Source organism: Natator depressus, chromosome 5 (assembly GCF_965152275.1).
Source record: "Natator depressus isolate rNatDep1 chromosome 5, rNatDep2.hap1, whole genome shotgun sequence".
NCBI classification, from domain to species: domain Eukaryota; kingdom Metazoa; phylum Chordata; order Testudines; family Cheloniidae; genus Natator; species Natator depressus.
In genome coordinates, this window is record NC_134238.1 from 40,734,941 (window position 1) to 40,758,662 (window position 23,722).

General features: G+C 41.6%; 1 protein-coding gene across 1 annotated transcript in view; it reads right to left on the reverse strand.

Annotated features, from left to right (window-relative positions):
- Positions 1–23,722, reverse strand: part of ADAMTS6 (ADAM metallopeptidase with thrombospondin type 1 motif 6) — a 316,147-nt gene that overhangs the window by 17,534 nt on the left and 274,891 nt on the right. The window contains exons 21-23 of the mRNA XM_074952624.1: positions 18,354–18,483; positions 8,617–8,821; positions 2,772–2,948 (exon numbers count right to left, since the gene is read on the reverse strand). Of these exons, the coding sequence (XP_074808725.1) occupies positions 2,772–2,948; positions 8,617–8,821; positions 18,354–18,483 (512 nt within the window). The remainder of the gene's footprint in view (positions 1–2,771; positions 2,949–8,616; positions 8,822–18,353; positions 18,484–23,722) is intronic.

Consider the following 23,722-nt stretch of genomic DNA (forward strand, 5'->3'; position numbering starts at 1 on the left):
AGTTGATACTGGCTCTGCACTATTGCCCACAGAAGCCCTGGAACAAGAGGTGTATCATTTGCACGAATAACTATGTTATAACTGAGTTGATTCCATGCATTTTAGGGTGGGGGAGGTATAACCAATAGTTCTTTTCAAATGGAAATGCTTTGGCCATTCCAAAACATGTTTTGCTGCTCTATAACTAAACAATGGCTTAACTGATTTACATCAATTTAAGAGAAAAATGCACCTGCACTGATAACATGCATGTCAGCATAAGATAAATCCTTAATCTATTACTTAGGGCCCAATATGGCAAACAGCTGTTCCCTGAGTACTCCAGCTGAAATCAGTGGATCAACTCACATGAATAGTAAACTACTGATGGAACTACAGTTTCAAGATCTTTCTTAATAACATGCCATAAATCATACTTTAGATTGCTAAATCTTGATCAAAGAGAAAGCATGTAGCTCTATATATAGCATGACCAAGGTACTGGCATTGACAGTTCAGGCAATGACTTTCTGCCTATGCTATAATGCAAACCTATCCTAAACTATAGGTAAGCATGCCTCTGTATATAACATTTAAAATGTTTTTCAAAATCCATAGTTAATTAATGCTGCACTTGTACACCTTATTGTCAATGTAAGTCAACATAGTAATTTTGGTGTAATACTACTTCCATTGTGCCTTTCAACTAAGGCATTCAATGTACTTTAAAAATATTTATTAAATTATGCCTTGCAACATTGCTGTACACCCCTGAACACTCTAGCCTTTTTACATGTGAGTAAACTGAAGCACAGAGGAAAAGGGATAATGCACACCTTCCCATAGTCAACTAGTGGCAAATTCAGATTTAAACTCAGAAGTTCTAATTCCCAATTTCATGCTCTAGTCACTAGACAACATTCATTGTAATGCTCACTGAATTTCAGATTTCTAACTGCTTTAACGTTCACCAGCTCTGGATAGTTGGGATCAAAAATTATTCGTAAAATTTCCACTGTTAAATTAGTTCACTGTGGCCAGTATCATTTTTGTTTCTAGTCTGTTTCACATTCTGGCTCACAAGCATTAACACATGCAGGTATTTTGAAGGTCACAAAATGACAGAAGAATATTTTTAAACGTTTTAAATAGAACAAGAAAATTCTGAAAAACATTTCTATTCATATTAGTTTTAATAGCTCACTTCATATATGGGTTCCTACATGTATATTTCTCCAGGAATTATGTCAAACATTTTTCATGTATTGCACTGGTGGGAACTGGCATGCAGAATCCTAAACTGTGAGCCTGTGGATATTTATAAGCCTGAAACAAGCAGATGGCAATATTTTGACAGATTCCCAAAAAGAGACCATGAATTTTCTCTGGCATGAACCTTACTGCTTCTGTTTTGAAATTATACATGATATCCTTGACCCAGAGAAGAGATAGCACAGGCAGAAGCAGCACAAGTTTCACCGCACTGCCACCTCCACCAAACATGGCTCAAACCTTGTCTGGAAGAACCATCTCTAGGAAAGAAAGAGTAACAATAATAAATAATACTTTGTATGTTGATTGGAGAATTTTGATTAAAAAGTCCTATAACTTCATAACAGTAGGTACATATTTTGAACATGGTGTGACAAAGTTCCTCCTCTATCTTGGTGGGTCTTGTGCTTATTGTCAGATTTGCTCGCCTTGGAGCTCCACAGCAGCCCTCAGTTTGGCCATTTTCATGAACCCACAGTCCAGGTCAACTCCTCCTGTGTCTGACCAGGAGTTGGAAGGTTTGGGGGAAACCCGGGCCCGCCCTCTACTCCGGGTTCCAGCCCAGGGCCCTGTGGTATGCAGCTGTTTAGAGTGCCTCCTGGAACAGCTGTGCAACAGCTACAACTCCCTGGGCTACTTCCCCATGGCCTCCTCCCAACACCTTCTTTATCCTCACCATAGGACCTTCCTCCTGGTGTCTGATGATGCTTGTACTCCTCAGTCCTCCAACAGTATGCGTTCTCACTCTCAGCTCCTAGTGCCTCTTGCTCCCAGCTCTTCACACACGCACCACAAACTGAAGTGAGCTCCTTTTTAAACCCAGGTGCCCTGATTAGCCTGCCTTAATTGATTCTAGCAGCTTCTTGATTGGCTGCAGGTGTTCTAATCAGCTTGTCAGTCTTAATTGTCTCCAGAAGGTTCCTGATTGTTCTGGAACCTTCCCTGTTACCTTACCCAGGGAAAAGGGACCTATTTAACCTGGGGCTAATATATCTGCCTTCTATCACTCTCCTGTAGCTATCTGGTTCGACCCTGTCACAACGTGAAACTGAGGTAATGATAATTTAAGTGACTTGTCCAAGATCTCACAAGAAGGCAGTGACAGAAGTGGGACTGGAACAAAGGTTACCTCGCTAGTAGACCATGTTACCTCTCCTATAAGCACTCATTCAATCTCTACTCCCATTCCTACAGAAGAAGTAAAAAACTGAATGTGAACAGGTGTGAAAATCAGTGCTAATTACAGAGTTGGGATTATTTTCCCCCACCAACACTTTTCCACTAGCAATTGGATGGAGACTAGTTACTCATTTTATATAAACCAAAAGACAGATATCAGAAGGTACCTAGATGTGGGCACCATCACCCTGTGTAACATTCCAATCAGACAAAAGGGGATGTCACCTGAGGCATCCCTTGCTCATTTCCAAGAACAAAATATCTTCCTTTTTAGAAAGTGCTGATGGATATTAATAGCAAGAAAAGGTAGAAGACCATAGTTATATGGTCTGTTATTTTACCTGTCCCCAGTCTCCAGTAACCCAGCGCGGAGGAGGGCATCGGCCTAAGCTACAGCGGATGCGGACTGGAGGCTTGCTTTCCTCTTGGCATTGTGCAGCTGGAAATGTTTTTGAAAGGTCACTGCTTTTGCACAGAACAATCCGATGTTTGAATCCTGGACCACATTTTGGAGTGCACTGGAAAAATATGTAAACAAATTTATAGTTACAATTTGAAAAGACAGTAACATTTCAGAAATATTCTTAACGTGTATACTCAGGTTCACTTGTACCAAATTATCATCACAATTTCCAAAAGATCCAAGATGTCCCCTGTCTATCCATAGTATGGATGAGACCCTCAAAGTATAAATGAGATTTGCACTCAGATACTACAGTGATGGATACTGAAAATCCTCACAGATACAGACGTCTTTATAAATGAGATGGTTAGTGATTAATTTTCTTCATCAACATTTTCTAACAGATTTTCTTCCCTATCATTTACCTTACTGTACTGCAACACATTCCTAATTTTCAATATGTGAGCGACGTATACCAAGTACATCAGTATTCATAAAATAAATCTGAGACTGCATTTCAGAGATTAATGTGGAATCCACTAGCACACAACTCTCAGCAGAACCAGTAAAAGCCTCTCTACATCCCATATAGACTAATAAAATACAAAGGATGGAGGGTGACATACTAGAACACCTCACAAGAAAATTTTCAATGTATGTAAAGGCGAGTGCATTAGTGGGGTGTGTAGAAATGAGATTCTTGGACCAGGTAGGAACTTTCCTCCCTTTCTTCAAGTTGTTACTCTTTTCCCCTAGATACTGCCCCTCCTTTTTCCTTTGGTGTTTAGCTGCTTTGCTGGCTCTGATAGCAACCAGGTAATGAAGCAGGAACTTGAATGCAGGCAGGTCTGAAGTCCTCCATGCTCTTTTCTCTTCCTTCTCATTATTCTCTCTCCCTTCCTCCTCCCTTGTTTTGCTACTCTCCATTACCCGTTACTAACCCTAGCAGAGCAGCAAACTGGCAAGAAGATAGGGAAACAGGTACCAAGGGGAAAGAGACAGAAGAACTTTAAAATTCCACCCAGTGAAGTTCCCGATACCTGTTTCCCTTCATCATTCAAGTAGGAGATTTTGACAGGGAAGCAGTTTCAGAATTGCATGTGCATCTCTTTCCTACAAATTCACCAGTAAGATATTTAGATGGGAATCAGTTTCTGACGTTACACAGGGCCTGTACAAAGAATAACCTAAATCTGTCACAAGATTGGAATTCCCTTTCTGGTATAAGCAGCTGCAATACATAATACCATACCACCTGGGAACTCTGAGCAAAATTCACAGGTGAAACACCAAAGAAATTCTACATCCAAACAATGCAGCATATGGCAAATGCCAGAGGGAAAAGATGTAAGCCCCTATCTGAGAAATATGCTGTTGTAGCTACTGGGACCAAGAGACAAAAACCTCCTTCAGAAAGAAAACTTCATATGGAGAGACAGCCAAAATTACACTAAATAAGATGAACTACACCCTGTCCCCAGCAATGAAAATGAAGTAAGGAAATAATAATTAAGTTGCCTACAATAATACTGAATCACTAGAATTCAACAAAAAGAATATGGGCTAGTCTACACTGGCAGCGCTTTAACGTGGCTTGTGTAGTCTCAGCAGAGTGCTGGAAGAGAGCTCTCCCAGCACTCTTAAAAAAAAAAACACCTCCACGAGGGGCATAGCTCCCAGTGCTGGGAGGGTGGCTCTCAGCACTGGTGCACTGTCTACACTGGTGCTTTACAGCTCAGGGCGGTGTTTTTTCACACCCCTGAGCAAGAAGTTGCAGCACTGTAAATTGCCAGTGTAGACAAGCTCTGTCACCAAAGCAAATGAAAGATAAAATGCCCACACAAACAAACAGGGAATAAAGTTTCCTATTACTGTGTGCTTTCAGAATTTTTGACTCACTTACCAAATGGAGGCAAGCATGACTAATGGTAATATGAATGCAAAGGAAGAAATGCTTGTCTAAAAAGTCTGATAAGGATCCTCCCAAAAAATCCTTAGAGCAATTTTTGTTTTGATTTTATTACTTTGAGATACTTCAAATATAATCATTACTGACTGCAGGAAAGGTAATGCAGCCAAAACTCACCCATTTCAAGGCACATGGAAATTGGCATGGCAAACTGTCACCCTGTCACTAAAGAATGACTAATTAACCTGTGCTGCCACAAGCTACTTGTTAGTTTTAGCACACCATTCCCTACACTCTTACATTATCCCATCATCCTATATTTATTTATTTTCTTTCATTATCTCTTGCTACCTTTACACATTGTATTTTGTAGAATATTTCTGGCTTTCCATTACCACTGCTTGTATGAATGATTCTTAAAAGGGGAAAAAAGCTTTAGGACAACAATTAATTTCTCAACCTAGTCAAACTGCACAGATACTTTAACTCAACTGACCGAAAAGAAGCCTGAATCTACTGTTCCTTTTCTCTAAACAAGCTATTTCCGAATATCAGTTTTCATCAGAGATGAAGTACAACTCCGTGCTTATCTGATGCTCAACAAGCACGTTAGCATATGAACGAATGCTCGAATTGCTTAGTTTGTGTTCAGAGAGGGTCAGCATTGGAGCAAGTGTGTTAGTTGTTTTTAGTACAACAACAAAAGCTGAAGAAGAGACTTCTCATTCCAAAAGAGGACAAGCTTTGACTTAAATGGAAGCAGGAGTGGACATTGCTGCTGCTTTCTATTACAAGACAGATCATTTTCATGCTACCCTTAGGAAAAAAAAAAGTATATGCTACATGAAATAAGTACTTATTTTTAATATACAATAATTTTTTCTAGGAAATACTGGATAGAAAAATAAGCACTGTCTCATTATACTAAAAAAGTTCTTAATAGTTGAGACATACCTCCAAGCTACTCTAAGCAGAAACGTATGAATAGAAATATGTTCTTATTTGCTCAGAATCTTGTCAGAACACCCACCAAGATTTCTGGGTTAACAGTCTCTAAACCTATTATGGATGAGGAAATTTCTGTTCCAAGATATCCTACACAGACTGTACAGAAATTTATATATGGGAGCCTGTCACAGGGTCTGCTCAGGCTTCCGCTCCCTCACAGCTGCACCCTGCGCTTATGCTGGTCAAATAAAGAGTCTCAACGCCCTCCTGTGCTGATTCACCTTCATGTCTTTACTTACAGTGCTCTCATTAGCCCCCAATTCCCCCAACCACTATCCCCCTACAAACCCTTCCCAGGGTCTTCTTGCCCTTGAGCCTTCCTTCAGTTGGTACAGAGGCAGAAATACAGCCTTCCTATCCCCTATCAGGCTAGGCCTGACTGAGCTTTTCTCAGGGGTTATATAATCGTCCCAGTACTCAGCACAGCTGTCTCCACTTGGCTCAGCCTATTCTTCTGGGCCAGCCCTCTTTAGGGCCTGCAGCTGGGCCCCCGTATCTGGCTACCCTGCCATGAAGCAGGGTGCGGCCAGTCCCTTTTAGCAGGGCATTCACAAGGTTTACCTCCGCCCTGCCACAGAGCCATAAAACTCCTGTAGCTGCTCACAGAGTTGGAACATCAGCAGTCCCAGGGGAGATTGTTTAGTAAGCAGAATGCACGTGAAGGAGTCAAAGATGCATAATAAATGCAATGTGCTACAAGGCTCTACAGTTATCATGGGGATATTATTATTATTTATTTGTATTGTGATATATACACAATGGAAAGATGATTCCTGGTCCCAAAGGGTTTACAATCTAATCAACACCACATAAATGGACTATAAAAGGTTTTTGTGTCTCTATCTCCTCACTTACTCCCTCCTCCAATCATCCTTCCTCTTTTTCTCCTCCACTCATCTCTTTCTTCCTACTCATCCTCTTTCTTCTCCAAACTATTCCTCCAAGCCTTGGATTAACTGTTAATGGGGTGGGATGCTCTGTGCCTTCTTCTCTCTCAGGAAGTGGGTGACCAAGCAGGGATTGCTTCCAAACCCCCACTTGCCCTGGCTTTGCCACTCCACTTCTAAAACCAGCTTGAATTGCAGGGAATAGGCAAGTAGAGAAGAGAGGGGACATAGTACATAAGGGATGACATTGACAGTCTGCCTCCTGGCACGTTTTAAAAACTCACTCCACAATCCGGGGGGGTTCTAAGGCCCTGCTGTGTACATAGAGATGTTACTGTAGGGAACTGCTTTCTGACACATAATAAGGATATAAACCAGACACCGTCTTAGGAAAATACTCTGGGAAAAAGGGCCATTCTTTTAAGACTATAAAACCAGAGACGGGTCAAGATCTGAACTCTGTGGCTGGCCCATCTTTGTATTGCCCAAATGAATGACGGAAACTTGTAACAAAAAATGGAACCTCAGGAGTCCAAGCAATAGCATCAGCATAAAGGGCTAATGATGATCCGAAGCTTTTAGAAAAAAAACCCTGTAAATTTTAAAAATATTTTTCTGCTCCTAGTTAAAAAAACAATCACACACTTAATGGAAAATCCCCTATGGAACTGAACGAATGCTTGCCAACTACAGCAGAGATAATAAAATTCTATGTCGGCAAAATGATGAAAAAAATAATTTTTAAGCTAGGCAGATTTGGTTGAGTTCCCCCCCCCCTTAAGTTAGTGGTAGTTTTCACCAGTGGAGAAAATTGCTTTCAATGTTCATATCAATAATTATCAGACATTATACATCACTTAACATCCCAAAACACATCAAAATTCTTTACAAGCTGAAATACAAACTATAGAGAGGACAGCATCACTCTGAAATTAGGCCATCAATGAAAGCAGAGCCACAGCATCTCACAGCATCCTGCATCAACAGTTTATGACAGGAAGTGATGTACATCATCTGTATATGGTGTGGAGCTGATGGCACTGTTCTACGCAACTTCAACATGGCCCCCAGCATATGGGGGGTGTGTGTGACTGCTGTGCTTCTGTGCTGTGCCTATTTACAGATGCTGGAACAGTCCCTTGGAGCTGAAGGCAGGTGTGCCTTAACTTAAAACAGCCCTGAGGCTGCTCTAATATAAGATGGGGATCCCACCCTGGAAACTAGGAGTTGCAAAGGAGGTACACAACCATCTTTGCCACCTTGCCCTAGTAGTGCTCTGCAAAGTCTGAATTCAGCTCAGAACTGGGGCAATGGAATCAATTTCTGTTCTCAGTTGTACGGGTGCACATCCTTTGAATTCAATAGGATTGAATCAGCATAAATTGAGCTTAGATCTTGGTTCATACACTAACGGACACTGCCATATTAATAAAGGTATACTAGCCTCTCCTGGAATACTGGAGATGCAAGTCTTAGTTCCAGCTTTCACATCACCTTTCTGTGGTATTTATTTATGTATGTTTGCTGGGTTACTTGAGGAAAAACATGGCATTTCTTGTAGTTTTTGATACCTAAGTGCTCTAAAAATCATCATATCCTTTTTTAAGCCATACGCCTGTAAGGAAGCCTCTGGAAACTAAAATCCCCATTCTCAATTTATGACTTTGCTGAACCAGGAAGCTGCCCCATGCCAACAAATTATTGTGCAGCAGCGCTGGTTTTAGCCTTTATTGGCTAAACAATATGCCCTATTGGTTACATGATGACAGTAGGGGAAAATTAAAGACTTTAATGTAATTTTAAATATGTTTAATGTTCTAAATCAGACAGCTACTGATTTCTTATTAATCCTCTGCCTTTAGATCATGATTTACAGATGACAAGCAGCAATAAAAATGTATTTACATTCAGTGGGAGGAACTCATAATTTGCCCATTGCCAATGAATTAAAAATGTTAATCTGTGTGAAATATCCTTACTTCTGACCAGTCCAAGGCAACCCACTGTGGTGGACAAGACTGATTGTTACAGGGTTCTTTTTCAATAGGCCGGTGTGTTAAACAGTTAATATTGTCCAGTGTCTCCTCCTCAGACGGTCCAATCTTTCTGATACAGAGAACTGTTCGTGTACGTATTCCTCCATCACAGGTCTTACTGCATTCTGACCAATCTCCTATAAACCACCTGTAGAGAGAAAATCAGGAAATTTAAATAACCCATTTCACATATAGAATCATAGAAGTGTAGAGGACTGGAGAGGACCTCAATAGGTCATCTAGTCCAGTCCCCTGCACTCAAGGTAGGACTAAGTAATAACTAGACCATTCCTGACAGGTCTTTGGCGCAAATGGAGAAGATGATTACACAATCATAAAATCCAAACCTTAGTTTAAATTAATAATCCTAAATTATGTTCAATAACACACATGCTCTTCTTAGTAAAATAAAAAGTATAAGTACAAGACAATGCAAGAGCAGTCACAGGGATGGGCATGAGCAATGAGAAACCAGTGAGCTGCTGCTGGCTGCTGCAACCAATTGGGCAGCTTGCTGAAGGCTGGCTGAACTGATGAGACTGCCTGGGAGATTAGTTCTGCTGCAGGCCCGGATTCTTGACAATAGATCCCACTCAGGGGTGCTGTCTAGGAACCTCAGGGCCTGGTTTCTCAGGGTAAGTGTGATGGAAGGCACACAGGCAGTTTGGGGCATGGCGATGTTCTGCAGGTTCCCATGAACGTTTGTCTGGGCCGTGACTGTCCCAGTTAATTAGTTACTGTAGTTTTCCTTAGACCCGATGGGAGTCTAGAATCTGCCGAACCACATATTCTTCTTGGCCCTGAACAGTTATAGGCAGAAGAGGGGGAGTAGTACGAAGTGGGAAGGGATTCATGATTAATGGTTTTAGAAGTGAGACATGGAAGGCGGGGTGAATCTCGAGGAAATCTGGTAGCTGTAACTTTTATGTAACCAGGTTAATCTGTTTTGTGCTTTGGAAAGGTCACAGGTACTAATGGTCCAGCTTTGTGGAGGGACAAGTTGATCACAGATTCCAGGTGGACAACCACACTTCGTCCACTAGCCCAATGCCAGGCATTGGCTGGCAGGACTGGTTGGCATACTATTTGTAGCTTGCCATAGTGACTTCTAACTGCCTTTGAAGTTCTTGGTGACCTGCCAGATGTGGTCCATAAGTTCAGTAACAGTGGGCATCATTCTGCAGGTTCTGGGTGGCGTCCACCAGTTCTGCTGCTAGTAGGGTCTGTGCTAGAGGTGTGGACTCCCCGGCCCTAGTTTTAAAGGCTCTCAGTCTGCCAGCCTACCAGTACAAGGGTGATCTAGCCTAGCAACTGGAGCAAGCATCAGGACCCAAAGACTAGGGTAAGAGCTGGAGTCAGTAGCCTAAAGCCAAAGCCAAGGGTCAAACCAGAGGGCAGGTACTGGAGCAAGGAGGGGTTCAAGGCAGGGGCAGGACAGAGGGAAGCCTGGGTGCAAGGCCGGAGCAGGAGGAACAAACAGGAGTAGGCACAATGGTGGCATGAGCATTAAGAAGCCAGTGAGCTGCTGCTGCTGATTTAAGAGCCAGCCTGCTGGCTCCTGCAGCAAATCAGGTGTCATGGCCAATCGGGCAGTATGCTGCAGGCCAGCTGTACTGATGAGGCTGCCTGGAGACTAGCTCTGCTGCAGACTCTGATTTCTGACAGGCTAATTTAGAACTTGACTCCTCTGATGGTTCCTTAATATGGTCCATTTATTTCTTTGGTTTTTTTTACTGCAACCTTCTCCTACCACAAATTTTACATATGACCCCATAGGAGGGGCATTTTCCATTTTTATAATGTTTTACTGCATGGAATCCACAGGTTTTCCTTTGCATTTTCTTTGTCTCCTCTGTTTTGTATTTGTTTTCCACAAATGTTGGTGTATTTTTCCTTGTATTTTCATACTTTGCCTATGCTACTTAGTGAATTACCCGTGTCTGCTCTATTTATGCTCTGCATTTGTATGTGAGCTTGTTCACTAGCTTTGCACATGTCTACAACTCTTCATAGAGTTAGTGTGGGCTCTCTGAGAATTCTCATTCAAGATCCTACATCTTTCATCCCTATTACTAATTTATCACACATTTGCTCACCTTTTGGTATTTGATAATCACAAGTCAGCCATTTTGTGTAATTTGGCAATATACTGATCTATTATTGCTCCAGATTCTCAATCACACTCACTGAAAGAAGAAATTACTCACCCTTGTGCAGTAACAATGGTTCTTCGAGATGTGTGTCCCTATGGGTGCTCTATTGTAGGTGTGTCTGAGTCCCTGTGCTGCTGATCAGAGAACTTCGATAGTACTGTCCGTTGGGTCCGGACATGTACTGTCTCTCCTCATGCTGCGTCACGAGGCTAGCCAATGCATGTGAGCTAACCATCCTCAGTTCCTTCTCTACCACAGAGTCATAGCGACAACTCTAAAGTAGAGGGGAGGAAGGAGGGTCATGAAGCACATCTCAAAAAACCATTTTTACTGCACAAGGTGAGTAACTTCTTCTTCAAGTACTGTCCCTTTCGGTGACTCCCAATCAGTATTCCTACTGGAGGGCTGGGGCTTCGGAGTCAGGTTAGTCACAGATGATAGTACTGTGGAGCCAAAGATGGCATCAGAGGCAGAGTCCGTGATGATTGCATAACGTTCTGCAAAGGTGTGGACTGATGCCCACATCGCCACTCTGCAGATCTCTGAGATGGGGACATCCCTGAAGAAGACGACAGATGAGGAGATTGACCTCATGGAATAGGTAGTATAGATCGAGTCTGGAGGAGTCATTACAATTTGGTAGCACTGTTTGATGCAATTCGACACCCACTTGGAGAGTCTTTGGGCTGATGTCACCGAGCTCTTAGATCTTTCCACCATAGAGAGAAATAGTCTAAGGGATTTCCTGAAAGACCTTTGTCCTGTCAAGGAAGAATGCATGGGCTCTCCTAACATCTAGGGTATGCAGTATGACCTCTCTATTGTCTCAGTGAGGCTTGGAGTAGAAGGCAGGAAGGTGAATAGACTGATTCATGTGAAACGAGGAGGTCACTTTAGGGATGAACCTTGGATGCAACTGAAGTGTAACCTTGACAGGGAAGAATACTGTGTATGGGGGATGTGCCAGCAGAGCTGCTATTTCCCCTATTCTTATAGCCGAGGTAATTGCAATCAGAAAGACTGTTTTCATTAATAGGTATGCTAGTAAACAAGTGGCATAGTTTTGAAGGGAGGCCTAGTCACCCCTTTCAACACGAGGTTTAGATCCCATGAGGGGGTAGAAAGTTGAGGTTGAGGGAAGAGGTTTGTTATTCCCTTAAGGAACCTTCTAGTGGTTGGATCCGATAATACTGAGTACCCTTCTACAGGTTGGTGAAATGCTGTAATAGCTGTTAGGCAGACCTTGAGAGAGCTCAGAAATAACCCCAATTTTTTAAGGGTCAGGACATATTCCAGAGTATGTGGAAGAGTTGCTGACACGGGAGAGATTTGGTGAGATGTGCTCCAAATCTGAAACCTGGACCATTTCTGAGGTAAGTGAGTCGTGTGGAGGACTTTCTTCTGTGCAGTACAACCTCTTGTACTTCGTTTGAGCATGAGCTGTCTAGGCGCTTGGACCACCCAGAAGCCATACTTTGAGGCAGAGGATCCCTGAGATGGGATGTGTGGTACGCCCTCTGTCCTGAGAGAGAAGGGAGATCAGTGGGACAATTGCGAACTGCATCAAGTAAGGGTACCAGGTCTGTCTTGGCCACGTGGGAGCATGTGACACTGTACCCTAAAGCAACACCGTGGCACCCCCATATTTACCATGATGATATGATTATGATGTGTTTTGTACAAAGTATGCCTTGTAAGATATCATTTTAAAAGTCTTGATCTGTTGAATATTAATATACTGTTGAATTGTATCTGTTGTCATTTTATGTGAAGTTATGAGGTTATGTGTATGTTACTAAAATATGATGTGAAGCTGGAAACACCCACAACCAACCTTTCAGGTACAACAATGGGGCAGCCAGACACTGATGATGGCCCATTGAGGGGAATACATACTCACAAGGAGTACCCCAGGAACTGTATACAATAGAAACCTCTCAAAGATAGCACGTACGCAGTGGAGACTGTTTCATGCATGTCATAGAAAAGGATCTTTCCAGAAAGCTGAAAGAAGCTATAAAAGGAGGAAGTGACATCATTGCTTGTCCTCATTCCTCCTACAACTCAACACCTGGAAACATGTATAGAGAACGAACATTGAACTGGGGAGGTGCTCCCAGGCTGGAAAGGAGAATCCTAGCTTGTATATTAAGGAACTATACCATCAAAGTGAGACACTGCTTGATTTAAATCTGGTCTGGTTTATAGAACTCAGATTGCATTTTTACTTTTATGTCTTAGGTAAACAACTTTGATCTGTATGCTCACTTCTTATAATCACTTAAAATCTATCTTTCTGTTCTTAATAAATCTGTTATATATTTTTTACAGTGTGTTGCTTGAAGTGCAAGGGAAATCTGCTTAGGAACAAGACCTGGTATATGTCCTCTCCACACTGAGGGAGGGGTGGACTGGGTAATAAACTCACAGTGGTTAGGCTTCTGACCAGGCCAGGATGGTCCAACTCTAGGGTACTAGGCTGGGGAGCTGGGGGGAGTTGGCTGGAGCCTCTCTATTGTTGGTTCATGAGTGGCTGGCGAAAGTATTTATTTAACTTAGCTGGGTGTGTCCCTGCTTGTGGATGGCTATGTGAGTGCAGGACCTGGAGGGGTTTACAGCTTGTCATAGCATTACAGTGTGAGAAGGAGCCCAGGTTGGTGTGAAAGTAGAATGAATTATATTGAAATTATAATTCATTAAAGAAATGCTACTTGAAGGGTTTGTTGAAATATAGTTGTCAGGAAGAGAAACATTAAGGAGTGTGAGACAGTGGGTCCTCAAACTAATTAACTTAGAGCTCCTACTGAGCTAGGAGATTGGTAAACGTTAGTATGCAAATAAGATATGTATGTATATTTGTCAGTTTCTGCTTTCTTTTGTCTCTTATGTTAAATTGGCTTTGGCTTAGCTGTATAAATAAGTTATCTTGGGCCTCAGAGAGGGGCTCACATCTGGGTGCATTAGCAAAGCGCTTTGCTAATAAACAGAGTGGTCTGACAAATTATGTGAGTCCTGAATCTGACTTTGACATTGGTAAGACAGAGGTCTCAGCATTACCCAAGTTCCAGGCTGCACCCTGGGGAATCTGTCACAAAGCAATCAGAATTATATGAGCTCCGTCCTTCTTTATCTTCAGCAGGACCTTCATCAGAAGAAGAAATGGAGGGAAGGTGTAAGAAGGTCTTTGTCCCATGGGAGGAGGAAAACATTGCCCAGAGAGTGCTGTCCGATCCCCACCCTGGAACAGTATCATGGGCACTTCTTGTTCTGGTAAGTGGTGAACAGGTCTGTGGCCAGTGTTCCCCCCCGTGAAAATAAGTTGTGAAGTACTGACAGGTGTATCTCCAATTCATGGTTGTGCGGAATTGTCCACTATCGCGTTTTGCATGCCCAGGAGATAAGCTGCGGACAGGGTGATGTTGTGAGAGATACATCAGTTCCACAGTTTCATTGCCTCCGTGCAAACAGAGGGCGATCTGGCTCCTCCCTGATAGTTGACATAATACATGTACGCTATGTTGTCAGTTAGGATCTATATATGCAATCCTGTTATCAGTGGGAGGAAATGAGTGCATAGAGGAAATGGGTTCCTGACCACTCTCAACTCAAGGAGATTGATATCTCCGCAGGTGACCATTTGCCTTGCACTGTGAGGCAGTTTAAATGCATGCCCCATCCTATGAGGGATATCAGTCTGGTGGACGGTTTTCTGTTTTGATGTAAGATGTTTTGAACCTCAGCTCAGCAGCTTCTTTCTGTAGAAGTCATTCTGCCAGCTTCCAAGCAGTCAGATGCAACAATGCTGGGTCTGAGTGCAGGATTTGCTTGTTTGTCTGAGACACCAGGACTAGCAAAACTGGTAAGGTGATCAGTGGATGAGTTGATAGATTCACCACGATCAAACACCAGTACAGCCTGGCCTATGCAAAGGCTATCATGATGATGTGACCTGCATTTTGTCTCAGCTTCATCAAAACCCTGGGTATCATGAGTATTGGTGGGAAGGCACATATTAGTCCATAGAATGAGCATCTGTCAGGGAGCAAAGACTTAAGCTCCTTCTGGCACAAAATGTACTCATTGTGGCATGTCACAAACAGGTCCACTTTGGAATCTTCTACCTGTGAAGATGCTGTGGAGGACAGAGCCCCTGATACACCACTTGTGGTTTTCTGAGAAGTACCTGCTAAGTTGGCTGCTGGGATATTCTGTTGACTGGGTGGGAGGTACCGGGGTGATGTGCAAAAGATGCATGGCTTCTTAATGGTGTGGGAAGGATCTTGCTCTCCCTTGTCTGTTGGTATACTGCATCACCATGGTGTTGTCCATCAATATCTGGATTGTTAAGCCTCAAAGAAGGGGCAGAAAAGCCTTGAACTCCAGTCATTTAGTTCTTAGTTACAGGATATTTATATGAGGGATGGATTCCTGAGGGGACCATATCCTTTGGACTTTCAGTTGGTTGAGATATGCTCCCATCCCAGAGAAGAAGCATCTGTTAGTAAAGTCTTGGAAGGCAGAAGCATGCAAAAAGAAACTCTGCTGCACACTTGAAATGGTTCTGTCCACCAATTTAGTGATAGGAGTTCTAGAGGGATCCATGCTGTGCCTGTTGGGTAGATATACTGATCTCAGTCATCCTTGCAGAGGACAAAGATATAGTATACTGTGTGACATAAGTGCATGCCCATGAATTTAGGTATGTCATCACTGCTGTTCTGGGGTTTGCTTGGAGCTGCATGTCATTGTCTGAAATCTCCATTGAGGAACATATGCTCTCACTGTTTTGGAATCTAATACTTCCCTGATGAACTCTATATTTTGAGTTGAGATCAGTATAGAACTGTGTAAATAGAGTCTCTCACTTGTTGTGGAAATTTTTCCCTTTATTGACCAGTTGTCCAGAAAGGGGCTTCCTTGTCTCCTCAGAAGAGTTGCTACCACAGCCAGGACCTTCATGAAGACCCACAGAGCTATGGAGATGCTGAGGCTGAAGGGTAGAACTATGTACTGTAGTGAGATGTGGCCACCAGAAATCTCATGTACTTTCTGCTCTCTGGATATATCAAAATGTGAAAATATGCATCTTGCAGATCAAAACCCACAAACCAGTTCATAGAATCCAATGGAAGAGTTATAGTGGCTCGGGTAACCATGCAGAAATTGAAATGACAGCTAAATGTGTTGAGATGTCAAAGATGGATGACAGGCCTCCCCGTGGCCCCGCCTTCTTCTTTGGGATTAAGGAGTAGTGGCAATAAAAGCCCTTGCCCCTGAACTGTAAGGGCACTTTCTCCACTGCTCCCATTTGTAGAAGGGAAACTAGCTTCTCCTTCAACAGTCTCATGTAAGAAGGGTCCATGAAGAGGGAAATGGAGGGTGGAGAGGTTTGAGCAGCTTGAAATGGAAAGGAATACCCCTTGCTTACTATCTCAAAGACCTACCAGTCTGAGGTTATCCCAGACGAGGCTTCTTGGAAGAAAGAAAGCCAGTTGCCAAATGGAGGGATGAAAGATAAAGGATGTGATCATGGTCCAGTCAGTGTCTCGACATTGGCATCAAATCTGTTGCCTGTCTGATACTCTGGATTGTGGGGCAGTCAAGGAGGAGGCAGAGAGTCATCTGTGATTAAATCTCTGCTTCTTCCTCAGAGGCTTTGAAGACCTTTGCTGAAGATAGTATTACATCAGAGGTCTGACTATAAAAAGGCCGCTCCCTCTGCTCTCTCCTCTATAGGGTTGAAAAATATAGCCTCAAACAGAATATTTAAGGATATGCAGCACCTCACTTGTGCCACTACTGAATAATTTGCTGCCCTCAAAAAGGAGGTTCTCTCTGGTGACATGGACCTCTCTAGGGATTCTGATACCTGGTGCATGAAGATCTCCTCATTGCAAGAGTAGTGGCTGTAATCCTTGCTGCTGTATCAGACATTTCCAGCACTACCCGATGTGAAGATCTGGCAGTAAGTTGGCCCTCAGACATAAGGGACTTAATCTCCTCTTGATGTTATTTTGGTAGTTTGTCTACCAAATTGGAGAGCTGATCCCAACTAAGGATGTCATACTTTGAGAGAAGCGTGTGACAGTTAGCTACTATCAGCTGAAATCTCACTGAAAACTAGCCCTTCCAATCAATAAGGTCTAACTTGAGGTCCTTCTCACAAGGGGTGGTCTTTAGACAACCCTGTTCCTTTGATATCTCCTAGACTGCTTGCATGACCAGGGAGCCAGGTGTTGATAGCAATATTCAAATCCGTTGGCTGGTACTTAGTACTTCTTGCTGGCCATTTTGGAGGTAGTCAGAGGCAGGTATATGCCAAATTGACTTGGCAGGTTTGAGCAGGGCCTTGTTAATAGGCATTGCCAGTCTCCCATGGTATGGCAGAATTATATGAAGAGACAAAATGTTGTATCTCTCTCACTGGTTTCAGTAAAAGTTTTAATTATCTCAATAATTATAAAAAGGAATTATTGCACATGTGCTATAACTATTTTTCAAAGTGAAATATTTCACCTGTTTCTTACAGCTTTAGAGTAAATTGATCCCTTTTGAAGTCTAGTTCCTTGCCATACAAATTGTGGTTTTAATTTTATTTGTAATGTAACATAGAGCTATCTTCAAAAACTAAAAGCAAGTAGACATAACCAATTAGGAACCTAATCCTACAAGGTACTTATCACCTCCTGTTAGATGCCAAGCAGTCCAAATCTTGTTAATGTCATTCCATACGTTGGTCAGTAAAGGTCACTTGATAAAAAAGTTACCAATAGATTGGGTGACCTCGTGTCCTGATTTTATAGGGATTGTCCCGATATTTGGGACTTTGTCTTATATAGGCGCCTATTATCGCCTGCCTACTGCCCCAATTTTTCTCACTTGCTATCTGGTCACCCTACCAGTAGATAGCAGGGCCAACCTAAAAGTTTATGTATAGATTGCATCATATTTGAAAATCTTATCACAAATTTTAACTTGATACAATTTGAAAATACAGCAAGCTCTTAGCTCATAATATAAATATCTACTGAACCTTTTAACTGAAAAGAATTATTATAAAGGCATTGACTGTTAATTCTCCCTCTCACCTTAAAATTCCTCTGTGCCAATGTTGGCGCCTTAAGGATGTCCCTCATTTCTATTCTCAGCATCCCTCCCCATACTCTACATTCAACCTTCAAGAAACTGTTTCAGTACCATCTTTCTGTCCAACAGAGACTGGACTTCACAGATTTTTTCTATATGCTTATTAATGCTGCTCATTAATCAAACAAGGGCCCCATCTAGGTCAGAGTGTAGTGCCTCCACCATTCACTCAGCTTCTTCTGGCCTGAAAAGCAAGAAGCCACCACCAGAAATTGAACCCAGGTCTCCTGCATGATAATATGGGATCCTAAGACAAGACCAGGAAATTGTATTTTATACCACGTTTCGCCAAAAGTAAATATTTCACAGATTTTTCTATATAAAAAAAAATGATTGCCTTGACAGTTAATTGGTAAATTACCATTTGTCCATAGTACTTACTCGGGCGGGCAAGGCTCAGTGTTGCAGGCTCTTTGGTTTTCTGGTGGTTTACTGTCTGGATCACAGTAGTTGTTCTGTACAATGGAGTTATCATCCAGCCTTTTACACACCACCTCTTGTTTCTGTATTCCTTGAAAATAAGTTGGACCCCATTACTTAACAGTAAATGTGTCTTTCTGCTGAATAAAAGTATCTTTCACCTATTTGTAATCAATGTTCCTAAAGCTAAAAAAGTGAAAGGACCAATTGACTGAATGCTCCTGCAGAAAGCTTTCAATTTACTGTAATTTTAGGCAACCGCACTGTAAAGAGAATTTTAAATTACTGTTGTTTTCTAAGAAAAGAGCATATATATTTGTAGATTTAGTAACAAATATTTTACTTACATATGGCACAAAATTTATTTCCCATCTATTCCCTCTCCAGCAAAAAACCCTCCCAGTTTCCTGGATTTGTGCTGGAAATGGCCCACCTTGATTATCATGCACATTGTAGGGAGAGTGGTCACTTTGGATGAGCTATTACCAGCAGGAGAGTGAGTTTGTGTGTGTATGGGGGTGGGGGAGTGAGAAAACCTGTATTTGTGCTGGAAATGGCCCACCTTGATTTTCATGCAGGTTGTAAGGAGAGTGGTCACTTTGGATAGGCTATTACCAGCAGGAGAGTGAGTTTGTGTGTGTGGTTTTTGGAGGGGGGTGAGGGGGTGAGAGAACCTGGATTTCTGCAGGAAATGGCCCACCTTGATTATCATACACATTGTGAAGAGAGTGGTCACTTTGGATGGGCTATTACCAGCAAGAGAGTGAATTTGTCTGTGGGGGGCGGAGGGTGAGAAAACCTGGATTTGTGCTGGAAATGGCCCAACTTGATGATCACTTTAGATAAGTTATTACCAGCAGGAGAGTGGGATGGGAGGAGGTATTGTTTCATGGTGTCTGTGTATATAATGTCTTCTGCAATTTCCACAGTATGCATCCGATGAAGTGAGCTGTAGCTCACAAAAGCTCATGCTCAAATAAATTGGTTAGTCTCTAAGGTGCCACAAGTACTCCTTTTCTTTTTATTAGACAGAATATGGTCACATTTCAGTGCAAAATTATTGTTTTTATGCTTTTGTTTTAAATAAAAGAGCAATAGTGTGGGATTCAGGGTCTCATTTTTGCACATTACATCACATAAGCATTATGTTCATTTAAATTATAAACCATTATTAATTCTCATTGACACAGCTTGTCTTTTTGAGTGTTCACTGTGTCTGGCACTTCCTGCTCTTCTTTAATTATGTTAACCAGCAACATGCCCTACAGAACTGACTGTCACTCACTTAAACATAATGATAGGTTGTTGCTCAATGGCAACATTTTAAGAGAATAGGAATCTGTCACTTAAACACCGGAATTCCATGTGATTTAAATTAAGACATTGGGACTGAAGAATCACTTACACATAATAATCCTGTAGTTTAGAGTATTGGTATAAATCTAGTATACTTATCATTGGAATTTGCATGCAATATGCACCCCTCTTCCTTTTTTCAGATCAATCTTGGTCTGTTTACTTGAGCAAAAAGAAGGCCTGATTGCAACACATACTCATAAGTAATTCTTTTTCACAAGTTAATTTCTCATTGAAATATAGGGGATATGTTTGTGTGTGTGAGTAAGGGTTGCAGGACTGGGAGGAGTTTCATGCAAAAACCTTATGGAAAAAAAGCAGAGATAATGGTTTTGGGGTTTACTTGTTCTGCATTGTGACATGTCTAAAAACAAATAAGAATTAACACAACCTGGCTTTAAAATATCAGCCAAATTTTATTTCAATGAGAAAATCTCAGTCACTACACTTTTACATGCTCCTTTCCTTTTGAAGACTTGGGTTTTGTATGAGATAGATAACAGCGGTAAAATGAAGGACCTAGATGCGCCATATATCACTGGTTCTCAACTACATGTCTGAGAACCCTTGGGGAGCCAGGAGCAGGTTTCAGGGGAGCCACCAACATAAACCAGAGACTAGGGCCAGCATTAGACTCACTGGGACCCAGGGCAGAAAGCCGAATCATGAGCCACCCTGCCCAGCGCTGAAGCCATAGCCTGAGTAACTTAGCTTTGTGGGGCCCTCTGTGGTATGAGGTCCTAGGCAACTGCTCAGATTGCTACCTCCTAATGCTGGCCCTGGCTTTTAATCTACTGAAAAACAGTTGTGGTGCAGGTGGGCTATGGAATTTTTATAGCATACTGGGGAGGTGGGGGGGGGGCTCAAAAAAAAAAGATTGAGAACCACTAGCTTATATAAAACTTTAGGAATTAGCCAGTCTGCACAGAGGTATATGGTGGTGTTTCAACAAGAACTTTAATTTAGTTATATTTTTTAAAACTAAGAATATCCAGGAATGCTAAATTCTCTTGCAGGAGAAAAAAAATCATAGTAACAATATCCTCTTAAACAACAGCTTCAGTTCATCACTCTCCAATTGCTCCGTAAAGTCCATCAGCTGTTTCTGTGTGATGGCATTTAGAATGTGGGATCCCATGTTAAGTGAATTAATCTGAAACATGATAATATGAGAAACTTTCACCTCAAATGCTAGGCATCTAATACCTTTTTCTGAACTGCACAACAGTCATTAAAACACTATCAGATTTATTTTCACACCTTTTTCTTGTGGTTATTTTACTTAATCTGGGTAAGCTCTGGCCAACCCCCTTTCACATACATTACATTCAGGAAGCTGAAAGGAAAATCCATCAGACCCACCAACCTTTGAGGCCTACTAGCCCTCAGGGTAGTCAGAAGGATACATTTCAGAAAGCATTATTTATGGTCTGCAAGGACCCAAAGGCCATATAACTAAGTTTTAAAAGATTTTCTTCATGTTTTCTTAACCTTTTGCCTGCTTTAAACCAGTTAAACAACTTACCTTTCAAATGTTGCCATTGTTACTCAGTAAATCCAGTCAAATATGGCAGACACTCAGGTTGACTATAAACATCAAGATTCTTTTTAAAATTCAGCTTTATTTATAAAAAAGACATGTTTTATAGAACCAGGCATACTTGGTGCCCACTCTCACCATTAATCCAAGATCCTCAGCGTGCCAGGTCAGATACCTCCATATGCTATATCTTTATGCATATGCTAGTGCTATATGTAGTGCTATATCTGTGCACTACAACATTATATATAGTGCATATGTAGTGCTATATCTGTGCACTACAACATTAGACCAATATATCTGTGTGATTAAACTGAGTAGGTAAACCTGTCCTATCAGATCTTACATATGACTACATAAACCTGTCCAAACGAACAGCAGAGACTGGTTCTGAATAATCTTCAGCCAACCAAATCTCTTGCAGGCATGTTGAAAACATTTTGTTTTACTGTGCTCAGAACAATCTCTCCCAGTTGGGACTAGAACTAAAGTCTCAGGTCACAAAGCAGCAGCTTCACCACTTGAGCTAAAGGAGATTCATCCCACAGCCATAAGTAGTATTTGCAGATGGATAATCCTCTTTTCAGACTTTCCTTCATTAGACAACAAGGCCGTCACACTGTCACTTTGCAAGATCTCCATTCTCAGCACTAAAAAAATGAAGGTTACTTACCTGTAACTGGAGTTCTTCAAGATGGTCTCTGCATATCTACATTCATGGGATGCTCTGACTGGTGCAGCCTGAATGGTAGAACTCAAACTAGCAGCACCAGCTGGCGCATTCATACATCTCCCTCTCTCCTTCTCTTAGCAAATGTTCCACAGCAAGAGTATAAAAGGGGTGTGGCACTCCAGCCACCTCAGTTCCTTAGCCAGAGACCCCAGGCCCTTTGATAAGTAGGTCTCTGAAGAAGTATGGAAGGTGGTGGGGAGTGTGAATATGCAGAGTCCATCTCAGAGAATTCCAGTTACAAGTAAGTAACCCTGATTTCTATTTTGAGTGTTCTCTGCATATTCCCACCCATAGGGTGGCCTAATAAGTAAAGTAATTCTGACCCATGAGGGTGGGAAAAAACAGAGTCCTAACTAAATAATGATTGCAGGACTGCCTTGCAAACTTTTGCATCTAACCTAGGTTCTAAGTCTAATAAGTAGTGCCTAGTGAAAGTATGGATTGTACTCCTTGTTGCCATTCTACAAATTTCTATTAAAGGAATGTGTCTGAAGAATGCCACAGAAGCTGCTTTAGCCCTGGTAGGATGTGCTCTAACTCCCTAGGAAAAGGGATATCCTTTAAACCACAAGCCTCTTTAATACATAGTCTAACCCATCTGGAAAGTGTTTGCACTCGTACAGACCTACCTTTGTTCCTCTCTTTATAAAAGGTAAACAAGTTAGGAGATTGTCTGAAATGCTTAGTTCTGCCTATATAGGCTAATGCACTCCTAACATATATTGTACATAATCTAACAACACCAACCTAAATGTGAGATTTGGGATAAAATTATAGATTGATTTTTATGAATATTGGATATCGCTGTGGGTAAGAACCTTGGATGAGTGCATAATACTACTTTATCTTTATGAAATACAGTAAATGGTAGGTCTGCTATTAAGGCTTGTAATTCACTCATATGCCTTTCCGAGGTGACAGGTATTAAGAATACTGTCTTAATCAATAAATGGAAAAATGTATAGCTCTGCATAGGTCAAAATGGTTGTTATATTAATTGAACAAGCACTAAAGTCAAATCCCAAGTGGTACAGGATATCTGACTGGAGGGAATAGATTGTTAAGACCTTTTAAAAACCTTTTAACTATATCATAAGTAAAAATTGATTTACTATCCAGAGAGACATGGTATGCTGATATTGCAGAAAGATGGATCTTTATAGATGACAGGGAGAAACCGACCTTTTTAGATATAATAGATATTCCAATTTACAGCTAATGGGTGCAGTAAATGGATCCACCTCATAAATGGAAATCCACAATAAAAATCTTTTCTGTTTTAACATAGTATTTGCATGTTGACTCTTCCCTTAAATTCATCAGTACATTTTTCAACTCTAAAGAACAAGACTGTTCTAACAACCCCAGAATCCTATCCTCCAAGTTGTGAGGAAAAGAGACCAAAGATCTGGGTGATTCACCACTCCTTGTTGTGACAACAAGTCCAACACTAATGGTAGGAGTTTGTATAATACCTTGGACAAATGAACTATATTTGGATACCACTGCTGCCTGGCCCAGGCCAGTGCTAACAAAATCATTCTGGCCTTATCTTATTTTATCACTCTTTAAATCAGGGGAAATGGAGGGAATGCATACATGAGACTCTGGCCCCAATTCATCAGAAATGCATCTGATATCGAGTCCTTGTCTCTGCCTGCCCTCAGACAAAAGCTCCAACTCTTCCAGCTGCTGCAAGAT